The sequence below is a fragment of the Medicago sativa genome, chromosome 8, assembly GCF_051527215.1.
Source record: "Medicago sativa cultivar Bolivia chromosome 8, Bolivia_mono, whole genome shotgun sequence".
NCBI lineage: Eukaryota > Viridiplantae > Streptophyta > Magnoliopsida > Fabales > Fabaceae > Medicago > Medicago sativa.
In genome coordinates, this window is record NC_140756.1 from 3606345 (window position 1) to 3619547 (window position 13203).

Consider the following 13203-nt stretch of genomic DNA (forward strand, 5'->3'; position numbering starts at 1 on the left):
ATAGTCAAACCCGCCCCGTTTATTTTAAACTACTTTTTTACCCTTATATTTGATAATCATATTACTTTTATACCCTTCTTAACATAGCAAGTACACATCTAAAGAATTTTTTTTAGATGTGGGAAAAAAAACATTTCCTTTTTTGTAAATACAGCTTCACAAATGGGGGTTGGGCGGGGCTAGGAAACTCGTCCCTGTTGGGGGCAGGTTTGGGTGTGAATTTTCTATCCCGAAGGGTTTAGGGTGGGGGCGGGGATGGGGTACAATGAAGCAGGGGCGGGGCGGGTATGCTAAAACCCATCCCCAACCCGCGCTTTGCCATGTCTAGCAGGCATCCAATTAGGAAGAGTATCAGATCTAATTAAGTATAATAAAAAAATGGTCAATACAAAATTAAAGGCTCATCACTAAAGTATGCATCCAACGATTCATGCAATGTATAAAAAGAAGGAAAAAAAAACGTGTTTGACAAAATTATATATAGGATATTAGTGCTCACGATGCAGGGTTGATTACCCGCAGCGTGATCTTGGCAGAAGCTGAACTAGGTGCTTTCTCGTGTTTCGCGACACGGCTATACAACTTGCAACGCGATCTTAGAAATAATTCAATTCGTCACATTGATTGATATATACATCTTACCCCATTTCATACGAAAAGGCTTTTTATTTTGTAATGTCAAAGAAAGATCACGAAGAATGGTGCATACGCAACTTCCTTCTTACTATCCTTACTATCCTGTTCTTCATCAAGCAATATCAGGATAACTTTTTTTACCATTACAACAGTTGGCTTCCTACAGCCACAATATAAAACCCTACAATTGACAATTTTATACAAAGGATTAATTATGATCCCAGCTCCTTTACACCTCCTATCCCTTCCTTCATAGAAATCAATTGAACACATCTCGATCTTGGCATGAGTAATTAGAACTTCGGTTTTCAACAAATATTAAAATTACTAGTACATCAATAGGTATCCTGCATAATGCAGAGGCCTTCTACGACATTTTTGCATCAGTCGAATGGCACTGGCTCTGCAACAGGAGGTATACAATCTACCTTATACCGTAGCACCTACAGTCATTATACAATAACACACATCAGAAATTCATACTATCTATTCTTTACAACATGCTGAGACCATGGCCAATGATCTATGCAAATGGGAAAAGATGCAACGAAGACTGCCTTTTCCTCTCATTTGAAGGGTTAACTTGGTCAGTGAAAAATCACAGTATCAGCCAAAACGTAACAATAGAAGAAACACATATAATAGGAACATATGCTATGAAGGTGGCAGTCTCTAATCAGATTCCCGATTTAAATTCATCAATATATAAGCCCAATTAATCAGCATATTTGTATTCAGTAATCAGTCCAAGCGGGATAATGAGACAATTTGCATCACACTGAACAACTTAAACACGCGACATACCTTTCTAAAAAAAGTTGAATGTGTGTTGTCCCATATCAGTTTATAGCTTCCAGCCATTAATGTGCAGAAATTCCCCTAAAATTACATTACAAAAAAATTTAAGACGGGTATTTCCACATCAGATGTCTAGTAAAGCATATAAGTTGCAACAAACATGACAGACTAACTTGGTCAGACTCGTATCGGCGGTAAGGCAACATCAGCTGTGTGAACCAATCAACCACCATGAGAATAAAAAATGGCAAAACAAACATGGGTTAAGAGAACAAAACATGATACAGAACTGGATAACGGAGAAGAAGGGCTCAGTATGAGCCTAAGAGATTGAAGATAAAAATGGGCGATGAAGATTGATAAGGCTTCTGGTAAAATCTGAAGTAACCAAATTAGAGTACAATAAGGAAAATTAACAAGAGAACTTACAATCTTTTCCCCGGTAGGACTTGCAAACTCCAAACTAAATCCAATATCCTAACAATAAACAAAAAGAAGTTTAGTATAGAAGGATATCTTAGGAATATCATGCCAATTCGCACACACAAAAAAAAAAAAAATCGCAGCAGCAATACCATATTTATCTTGCCTTGTACTAAAGAAAAATCCCATGCAATATACGAGTTTACTGAGTCCACTGAAAGTATAACCTGATATTCAAAGATCATCATAAATTCTCATAAAGTTAAAAGCAGCACAATGCAAATAAATTTAAATGTAACCACAAATACATCTGAGTCAGATTCAATAATTAACAGAAAATTACAAATGCGATGACACCAACTCTAGATTATGCATACAATAAGGAACAACATTGTCGCATGTTATGTGCAACAGGAAGCAGAATTTATAAATTAAATAACAATGCTTCGTCAATCTTGTAAAAAACGTGTTAATAAATATCACAAGCCTTGTCAATATACCTCAAAAGTTTTCCCAGCTGGAACACTTATCTCTTTGTAATCGTCATTTTTCCTGAAAAGGATGAATTTGAATAGTGGCTTGAAAATAGAGAAATTATACGAGAAAACTAGATTTAATATTTACCTTATTTCCACTGCACCAGCAACATCTGCTGGAATGAAGAAAGGCGAGTTTGCAAAGACCCCACTGATCAAAATTACTAGCAAGTTATTCAACAAGTAATGAATGAAATTCTAGTAACACAAAGTGAGAACAATAACAGATTTCCGTTCACACTAGGTTCAAAATAAGCATACTTTACTCTTTTTAATAATTTTGACAACTTGTAACATTCATCGATCCAATTATTTATTAAAAGTTATTATGTAACAAATCAAAAACTAATTGATGTTTCATTGCACCAATTCAAAATTAGGAAGTTATTCAATGAATAAAATTTTGGTAATACTCAAGTAACTCAAGTAAGAACGACAAAAATTTCATTGACACCACGACTTTCTATAATATGATATTTAAAATAAAAATATCTGCAATTAGATTCGAGTGCATACCTATAAATTTCTAAATCTTCTAATGTAGCATACATTGTAGTCAAGACAATATCAAATAATTCAACGGTAGATTGGTTACAGACACTAGAAAATGTATTGACTGAGATTATGTTTCCATGAAGAGTTAATCTGACCATACAGTTAATCCTCTTCTCTCATTTCAGGCTCAGTTGATATGCACTTTGTGTGGGATTTGTATCAAGTGAGATAGACATGAGTGTGAAAAGAGTAAATCCTGACCATTGGATCTTACATTATACAAGTCTCAATGAAATTGGAGCATACATGTCATGTGCACCAAGCTTGTTACAACCAGCTTATGGGGAAAATATAGGGAAAATTGGAAGAAGAAAAAAATCATTTTTTGAAAGAGTAATTTTTTAGAGAATGATAAATTAATGCTTATGGTTGATATATTTTATTATTTGAAGAATATTATTAACAACATAGATAAAATTGGAAAAATTCATGTAAACCATCCAAAACCCTCCTCCAATACAATTTTTTAGTTCCCCAAATGATGAGGGTTTTGTATTATGAAATAAAATAAACCCCCCAAAGCCTTCCCCTCTTAATATCATCTATTTCTTCTATTTGCTCCTTTTTTTCCAAACCCCTCCCCTCCCTTCCCCACCAAACTTGCAAACAAAACCTAAGAGACTTAATAAACACGTCAACCATTAGATCATTGGAGCCACCAATATCGGTAATATTTTCTCCTGAAAGAACTTTATCTCTCACAAAGTGGCGGATGATCTATATGAGCTAGTTCTTTCATGAGAAACTGAGTTGAAAGCAATATGTAGCTTGGTTATCAAAAATTAGTTTAATTGCCTTGACATCTCCTAATTTGAGTTGTAGTAACTGTATCAGCCATGTCAGTTCACAAATTGTCACCACAATAGCACAATACTCTGCTTTTGCATTCGATCGTGCGACTATGATATGCTTCTCGCTATGCCATTTGATCAAATTACCGCCAACAACTCAAATTAGGAGATGCCAAGGTGATGAAACTAATTTGTGACAACCAAACTGCGCTTGATATTACTTCCAACCCAAATTTTATAAAAGAACTAACCAGATAGAAATCAACTGTTTTGTGAGAGATAAGGTTCTTTCTCGACATTAAGTAGCTTTAATCTTGACCATCAATGTATGGTTGCATGGTTTAAATTTACTTCTCTCTCTAGTATAAAAATAAGATAGTAATATATATAGATAATTTCCATAAATTTTGCATAAAAACCAATATTCACAAAAAAAAAAAAATATATATATATATATATATATATATATATATATATATATATATATATATATATATTAAAGTGAGCATCAATTTAATGTATTAATAACAGAAAATTAATAACCATCAACTCGAGCATTATTATTATACCTAAGAAATGTGATGAACCTCTCAAACTCCATAGTGTAGACATCAACAGCTTGTTCCAAGACAGCTAACTGTTCCCCTTTTCTGACAAATTAATATGCACAAAGAGAGACGACAGAGGGTATAAAAGTGCTGTACATTGTAAAAGAATATAAGAACACCACAACTGCTATAGAATCAAACTAATAAAGTCCCTCAATTATGAATTCCTCTAGAGGCTGTGAGCAGACACACAGGGAAGTAATATGCCCAGTTCTGTACCATCATGAAGTAACATTCAAACGCGGACGAAATATGAAACATCACTGAAACCAAAACAAAAATAAAAGATAACAACAAACATCTTCACAAACTCGACCCTCCCTCTATCAGTTCTATGATACTACTTAGCCCCTAAAATCTTCTAACCATAAACATAACTTATCCTGAACCTGACAGCTCGAATCCAATCAATTAGTAGTGGATGTTACATTCAACTAGTTGGTTATGTAAACAAACAAAAAATCAACTCAACATATTCACTAATAATGGGAAAAATTCATGCAAAGACAATTATAGCCCAAACCAAATAGTTACCCCAATGGCATTTGCAGAAGTAGGTTGTAGACATGATGTACCGTACGTCTATTATAATTGATCATCAGTAAAGAAGTATTTTTTTTTTTCAATAACTACGATTAATTATCCAAGCTACTCGTTATATTGAAAAAAAACCTTGGGCCGTGTTTGTGACTCAGTTGGGACATGGAGGGGAGTGTTTTGAGGACAAAGGAAGGAGTGAAAAGGGTGAGATGCCCCCCCACCCCCACTGTGCGTAAGATTTTATTTTTCTTCATTGGATTAAACCCCTCTCATATGGTGGAACTCCAAAAATATACAAGGAGAAGATTTTGAATAAAATTTCAAATACATTTATTCTCTTTATAATACTCATAAACGAAACAAATATTACTCATAAGTATTTTAATATCATCTCTTTCAAAAATACTTTTCCAAAAAAAGTGAAGGATACCTCTATCTTTCCATTCCTAATAAAAAAGAAAAATAAGCCCTCCCTATACAGGGAGAAGATTTTGAATATTATTTCAAATACATTTATTCTCTTTATAATACTCAAAAACGAAACAAATATTACTCATAAGTATTTTAATATCATCTCTTTCAAAAATACTTTTCCAAAAAAGGTGAAGGATACCTCTATCTTTCCATTCATCCCATTCCCTAATAAAAAAGAAAAATAAGCCCTCCCTATGGTTATGTTTAGATGGAGGGTTTGGAGGGAGAGATGGTAAGGGTTACTTTTCTTTTTAAAATTAAGGAAGCTATAAAATGTCTAAAAATAAACTGTGATTGAAATGTTAATGTTATACGATTGATTTATCATTTTATTCTTTCAATTTTTTAAAAATATCAAATAAATATCAAAATCATTGGAACAAGTGAACTGCCGGTTTTGTCCGGTTCCACAACTTTTTACCCAGTTATTCAAATGAACGGTTTTAGGGGGCTATTTGAAGCAGATGGCATGCTGGTTCCTGGTCCAACGAGCTGGCTCGGTTTCGATTTGGTTCAATACTACTAAGTACCAACAGAAAACTTGCTCTTCACAAAGCAATTATTTTAGACATGAGACACAATTCAAAGATCACAGTTAAGGAGATAACAATCAAACATAAAGTTCAACATTAAAATACCAAAGATGCGAGGTAACTCACAATTTCTTAGACTCATATCGTGCCCATGATAATGAAAGGAAGAATCGGACAGAACGAATCATTGAGGTGAGGCTGTATAATGGTGGTCCATAGCGATGACGCTGCTCCTCCATGGGCCTACCAGTAGATAAGAGTTATCCTGTGATTGTTATTCACACACACACACAAAATATATATATATATATATATATATATATATATATATATAAAGAAGAAAGGATGAACAACATTGAAAAAAAGTAATTTTGTACCCGTCATCGTCATTAATCTGCCTTGTAAAATCAAGCAATACCTATAACTCAAATAGAACAGTCTCTTAGAATCTCGACAAATCTCAAGTCAACACAACCAGTACTAGAAGACAAAACAGTCTAAATAACAACTTTTGTACAAATTTATCATAAGTATCACATGGGTGATATTAATCATGAATCAACCTAACTCTGCTGCCAAGGAAGGAGGAATGAAGAGAGACGTGATTAAAACTATGAATCTAAATTACATGAAGAAGCTTTGTTATATTGACATTATGTGATAATTACAAGAATCCAAATACATTCTAATTACCATAATTGCAGTGTGAATAGTATAATTAGCCTAGATGCATTATCTACATAATGCAAGGGTTTGAGGGCTTCCATAGTATAGATATCCTAGTTGCATTATGCAGATAATGCAACTAGGCTAGCTATACTATGTAGGAACATGGAGAAATGATATTGCATCGAAACATGGAGTTTTTGTTGATGGAGGAACAAGAAAAATAAAATGTAATTACTGTGCAAAAATAGTTATTGCAAGAATTTACAGGCTGAAACATTTCATAATCATGAATTTCTTAAACAATTCATAATTAATTTGTCCCTGGTTTAAAAACTTCAAAATTTCGTGGGTGAAGATTCTTATGGTATTCTAACCATGCAAACAAAATTATGGAACAAAATTTGACCAGTGAGTATATGGTTATTTGGAACAAAATTGCAAATTTTGAAACTTGTGGATGAAAAATCAAACTAAATTGAGTCATTTTCGAAATGCTATGAAACTTTGCGGATCTTTTTATGTATTTTTATGGATGCCTCTACAAACAATCAGCTCAAAATTTGATTTATAGGTCGAAATTTCCATTGTTTTGTTTTGAGTTTTTGGCGCTTTAAAAGTTCATAATTAATCCATCTTTTGTCTGAAAATTCTAATTTTATATGGAAAGACATACTTTAACTCCTAAACATGAATGCAAAAAATGGTGAAAAAACTCACTTTCTAGACTTTATGTCTACAGGAAAAAATGAGGTCAAAAATAGGAGTCATTCTTCAGATATTGCATTCTTCAGGGTAGAATCTGTTTTTTGACAGAGTCATTTTTCAGACTAAGTTTATATTACAAGGTCAATTTGAACAATTAACCTGTTATTCAAATATTGCATTCAATTTGCAGCCTGCAACTAATTTAGTTTTGTTTTTATCCATTATTTAGTTTCAAGGCGCTATGGGATATCATTAATGAGAAGTGGGATAAACAACTCCATAGGCCTTTGCATGCTGCAGGCTGATATCTCAATCCTTAGCTACATTACAGCCCTGATTTTAAAACTACTATGACGTCAAATGTGGACTATGTGACGTCAAATGGAGATGAGCATCTAGAGCTTCAAATTTTTGCGATTCATGTGCTTAGCTGGATTTTCCGTTCATCCGGATTTTGAGATGGTAAAGTTTCTGTAAAATTTCAGTTTTGAAAATACCCTACAACTAGTTACATACTAATGGAGTTTTCATCTATTAGGTCCACACAAATAGAAGAAATCGTTTGAAACAAAAGATGATAATGAATGATGTTGTGTTTGTAACGACAAATTCAATATTGTTCAAGAGGAAGAAAACTAATACATTAAATCTAATGAAGAATGGATTGTGGACAATGATGAAGGTTCATTTGAGAATGACATTTAAACTGATACATTTTACATAGAAATAGGTGATGAACTAACATTGAAATCAATAATAGATTGAAGATAAGATAACCCATAGATACATACCTCAGGAACTCCAACAAGGTACTTGACGAGGGTTTTATAGACTCCTGTTGCAGAGCCTAGCTGAGCTAATTGCCTTCTCCTTTCCATTTGTTGTTTCCAGAGAAGAGCATATCGATCACGGATGCTAGCACCAGAATTTACCAAAGCATCCACCTCTGCTTGCTTATTCCTCTCTGAGCGTTCGCGTTGTTGTCTGAGGAGAGTTCCTCGAAAATCTTGTGGTAGATATGTCATAACTGTGTTAAATACATGATCAGCATTTTTGATTTGGAAAGATTCCAAAGTGGTCAAAGTGCGATGAAGTTTATCTTTGAGCTTCCCAAGAATAACGGAAAATTGAATATTGTCAGGTGTGGACTGCTGTTGTTTCAGCTGCATCATCGAAATCAAATCAAATCAAATCTGAATAATAATGTTCTGTTAAAGAGAATGAAAATGGAAAATGGATCTGGATTACATTACCGTGTCTGGCCAATTAGATTGTTGAAGTAAAAAAATGGTTTCTTCAATATATTCTCGATTCTTCCACATGTTTTCATCAATCTTATGTGGAGGTTGGGTGAAAGTGTGAGCTACATCATCAATTCCCAAATCAGTGGTCATAGTACGAAGCAGAGAAGTAAGGTGAGAGACGTCTGGAGAAAGAGGAGGAGTGAAGGGGTGTTTGTCGTAGTAAGACGACAGGAAGGCCCTAGTTATGGGCACCAAACCCTCTGTAGAAGCAGCCATCGGAATCGGAATCAGAGGATTCGATTATCAGACAGATCTAAATCCCACCTCTCCCTTTCTTTTCTTCTTCTTCTCTTCTCTTCTCTTCTCTTCTACTCAACCCCATTCATCGATCCCTCTCGAATATTCTCTTCCTTTTTTTTTTATTCTCTTTGTTTACTCCATGCTCAGTTATTAGTCAATCTCGATAATTAGGGGATTATTAGATTTGCAACTTTAATACATAAATAAATTCAAATTTAAAATATCATCTTTTTACCTCCTCAAATAGAAACACACAACTTTTTCTTTTTTTTTAAGAAAGAAACACACAACTTAAAAAAGAGAAAATAATTAAACGATGTGTTTAATTTTTTTATTCATTTTTGTCAGGTGGTTTAGTGGTTAGAATTCACTTTTAAGGTGAATAAATCGAGTATCCGGAGTTCAAACATCAACCGCTATATATAATCAATTAATGGATGCTTTTAATCATTTGAAATATGTCAAATTTAAAAAATAAAAATAAAAAAACCATCATTTCTCAATAATCATTAAGGAATTCGGTTCCTTAATATTTTTTTCTTATTATTCCATCATTTATTCAAATATAGATTTGAAATATTTTGAATTTCATATATTCCTTAAAAATATTATTTTAGTTAAGTTTTAATGAAACAGATACAATGAGGATCCGATTATTCAGATACAATTTATATAAATTGGATCCGTTTCATTTGCCATATAAAAAGATGTGGTGAATTTCTTAAAAAAAATGGTACTGAATAATCGCCAAAATTAATTATGGTTATTTTACTAAATGATCATGTGAAATAAACTATAAACTAAACTTATGGGTTGGCGAAATTTCACATCACAACTTTAATTGTCTTTCTTTCTATTTCGATAGTTTTTCAATTGTTTTCTCTTCGTACATCTTTACAATTAGATGATATCGAAAGTCGATTTTGTTTCTGATATATCCCCTTCGAAAGAATTGAAATTTCAAGGTTTGAATCGTTTGATTATGGTTTGTGAGATATATTAACAATGATAAACTGTCTTACCCATTGGAATGGTTCTATGAGTGATAAGGTTGTTTTACATTTATGGCTAAACTGCACTTTTCGACCCCTAAGTTTCAAAAAGTTGCGATTTTGACCCCCTATTTAAAAGAATGACAATTTTGGCCCCTTTCGTCCCAAAATTGCTGAGAAGACGCCACGTGTCCCAAAAAAAGGGTCATAATCGCAACTTTTTGAGAAGATAAGGGGTCTAAAGATCATATTTCCCTTATGTTAGGGGTCACTTTTATGATTTTTTTCATAGGGGGCCAAAATTGCAACTTTTAAAAACTTAAGGGGTGAAAAGTGCACTATACCCTACATTTTTTTTTGTTAATATATAGGTTTTTCTTTATTATTATGGATTACTTTTTTTTATTTTTTTAATTTGAATAAACTCACTACTGATATAGGTTTTGATTCATTGATTTTTTTTCGGTTGTTATTGTTGTTTTATCAATCTGTGCTCAATCAAATATTAGGGAAGATTGTAATCATAGACTTGTAAACATTTTCGTCATAGTGGAAGATTGTAATATAGATGATTTCTATTACGAAGAGAGGATGTACCCCTAGCGAAGACGAGAAGGGGAAGCCTCTATAAATCTTGGTATCTTTATTTCCCTTACCTTTTAATTTCCGTATTTTACTTCTAGGTATATCAATTTCATGTATGAAGTGATATTACCGTTTGAGTGTCAGATATGTTTTTCAAAAACCTACCCTCAATTTTCTCAATGAGGTTTTCACATTTTTAATTTTCTCACAATCAAAGTTGGAAATTAACTTTAGATTATTCCTTCATATATCTTGTGTTCATTTGTTGTTAATGTGATTTATTGTTAATCAGATTGGCATGAGATTGTTTAGTTTTGTGATTGGAATTGTGTATTAATTGTTGAATTATTAAATGAGATTCATTTGTTAATTGCTTATTCATATTTGAATTCTTATTTCTACATTGTTTTAAGTCTATCATCATAATTCAAGCATAATCCAATAGTCGTCATCGTTTTTCAAACACACTTTTGTAAAAATTTTGAAAATCCATAAACGTTATCCCCCCAGCATACTCTTGGTATTGTCATATAAACTAACAGACAAATCAGAAGAAAGGAATAAGACGTCTTTGGGAAGAATGAGCAAGTTGCCTCTGAAATTCAAGCAACCTCAGACTCTTGTGTCCAAAAGCTTTAAGCTTTTATTGGTGAAAGATCAACTCAAAAAGAATAAATTGGTTTGACAAACATCACTAGAAATCTCAAAATTTATAGACGTTTTAAGAAAGAATAAAGTGATTATGAAGAAGACAATGAAGGTGGAAAGGATTCTAAATCTATGAAGGACTCAATTTCAAAATATGAGGAAGTAGTCAGTGCTACTTCTGAGGATAAGAAATAGACAAACTCTCATGTGAAAACACAAGAAGACGAGAAGAGATATGAAGTTGTTGTGGAAAGAGATCCAACAAAATTCGAGGTGCAAGTCCATATTCATCCATCTCCAAAAGATTCCTTCAATATATCGTGTCTAAGATTTCTTGTACTCCTCACCTCATAAGAGCGTGACTCAATTAATTAGGATCGTCGATACGATCTCTAACGAACTTCTGCCTTCTCTATCAGGTTTCATGGAGTCAATTACAAATGTGAACCCTTGTAAACGGTGGCTTCGCACCATAAAGGACAAGATACATTTTCACTGTCTTTCCATCGACTCTCCTATCGAGTCCATTCAGTAATTTCATCGGAGAGCTTGCTCTGCCATGAACGAAAATAACTCCTGGTGGTAGCTTCTTGTATACACACATATACCTATTTGGGTATCTTCTTCGTTTTATATAAATTTTTACTTATATATGAAAAATGCTAACAGGTGTTTTTGTGACATTTGTTAAGGAAATAAAATTAGAAAGAATACACAAACTGTGTATCAGAAAATAACTCTTATTCATTATTTCAATTATACCATTAAACAAATTTGTTTTTAAAAATGTTATATTGTTGGTGTTTTTAAACAATATAAGAATTTTATTATATTCCCTAAAAAAAAGAATTTTATTATATTTGTTATATTGTTGGTAAAAGATAAAGAAATTTTCATTACGTGTACTCCCTCTGTCCTTGTATATAAGTCATTTTTTTTCTTCACATTTCTTAAGAAAAATTGTTAGTTCTATGAGTGCGTATATTTTGTGTGTGAATACTACTAAATTGTCATTTGTTTACGTATGTATTAAATTTGATTTTTTATATTACAAAACAAATTAGTAGAATTAATTACGAGTATGTTTTTTAAAAAAATTATAAATACATCTAATAATTTTAAGGGTTAGATATGTTTTTGGTCCCTATAAATATACCAACATTTTGTTTTAGTCAATCTAAAAAATTTCTTCGATTTTTAGACCCAAATTTTTTTTCATCTTCACTTTTGTCCCACTTTTCAAGTAAACTCATATGTATAATTCATATCTTTGACTAAAATTTTGCAGAGAAATTTATAATATTATAAAAATCTCTAAATAAATTAGAATTTTTTAACAAAACATGAATTAAATATAAATTTTTATATCTTTTGCGATTATAAATTCATATTTTGTTGAAATTTTTTAATTTTTTGGGGAGAGATTTTATAATATTCTACACATTTTTTTAAAAAATAGTGAACAAAAATGGTACTCATTCCGTTTCAAAATGAGTGTCGCTTTAACCAATTGCACACAAATTAAGGAATGAAATGAAATAATCATTAGACATAACATTTTTACTAAACTGCCCTTAATTTATAAGAAAAAGACAAACTTAAAGTTGTATTGAAAATTGTGTGAGAGAAAAGTTGGAGAAGGTAAAGTTGGAAGAAAGAAAATAAAGTTGTATTGGAAACTGAAAGTGACATTCATTTTGAAACAAAACTTTTTAGCTAAAACGACACTCATTTTGAAACAGAGGGAGTAATTGAAAATTTATACTCCCTCCGTTTCAAAATGAGTGTCGCTTTAGCCAAAAAAATTTGTTTCAAAATGAGTGTCGCTTTCAGTTTCCAATGCAATAATAACTTTTTCTTTTCAATTGTACCCTCCAATTAATACTCTACACACTACTTCCAAAGTATTACTTTTAAAACTAACCAATAGTTAATAAGGATAATTTGGTAAAATAACCATTCTCTTTCTTTTAATCATTGCATTTCTTAATATGTGTGTAAACACCTAAAACGACACTCATTTTGAAACGGAGGGAGTAATAACTAAAAGTTGAAAAAAAAAATTTAGAGAAGCTAAAATAAAAAATTGATATATTTATATGGATAAAAAACACATTTAACCGTAATTTTAATTTGTATAAGAGTTTATGTTTAAGAAAAAACTTT

At 32.1% G+C, this 13203-nt stretch overlaps 1 protein-coding gene across 2 annotated transcripts; it reads right to left on the reverse strand.

Annotated features, from left to right (window-relative positions):
- Nucleotides 1-646: 646 nt before the first annotated feature.
- On the reverse strand, nt 647-8906 carry LOC146896223 (retinal-binding protein). Of its 2 annotated transcripts, none has more exons than XR_015022509.1 (12): nt 8522-8906; nt 8060-8431; nt 6272-6312; nt 6021-6137; nt 4309-4389; nt 2482-2544; nt 2358-2409; nt 2024-2084; nt 1864-1911; nt 1608-1643; nt 1441-1515; nt 647-1079 (listed from the first exon to the last, which is right to left on the reverse strand). XR_015022509.1 is itself a non-coding variant. In XM_085735005.1 (12 exons), the coding sequence occupies exons 1-12, from the start codon at nt 8786-8788 to the stop codon at nt 1020-1022; spliced, it is 1287 nt and encodes a 428-aa protein (XP_085591131.1). In that variant the 5' UTR covers nt 8789-8906; the 3' UTR covers nt 647-1019. The 2 variants fall into 2 exon arrangements, 1 of the variants encoding a protein (XP_085591131.1); XM_085735005.1 differs by having other exon boundaries at nt 2010-2084.
- Between the last annotated feature and the right edge of the window lie 4297 nt (nt 8907-13203).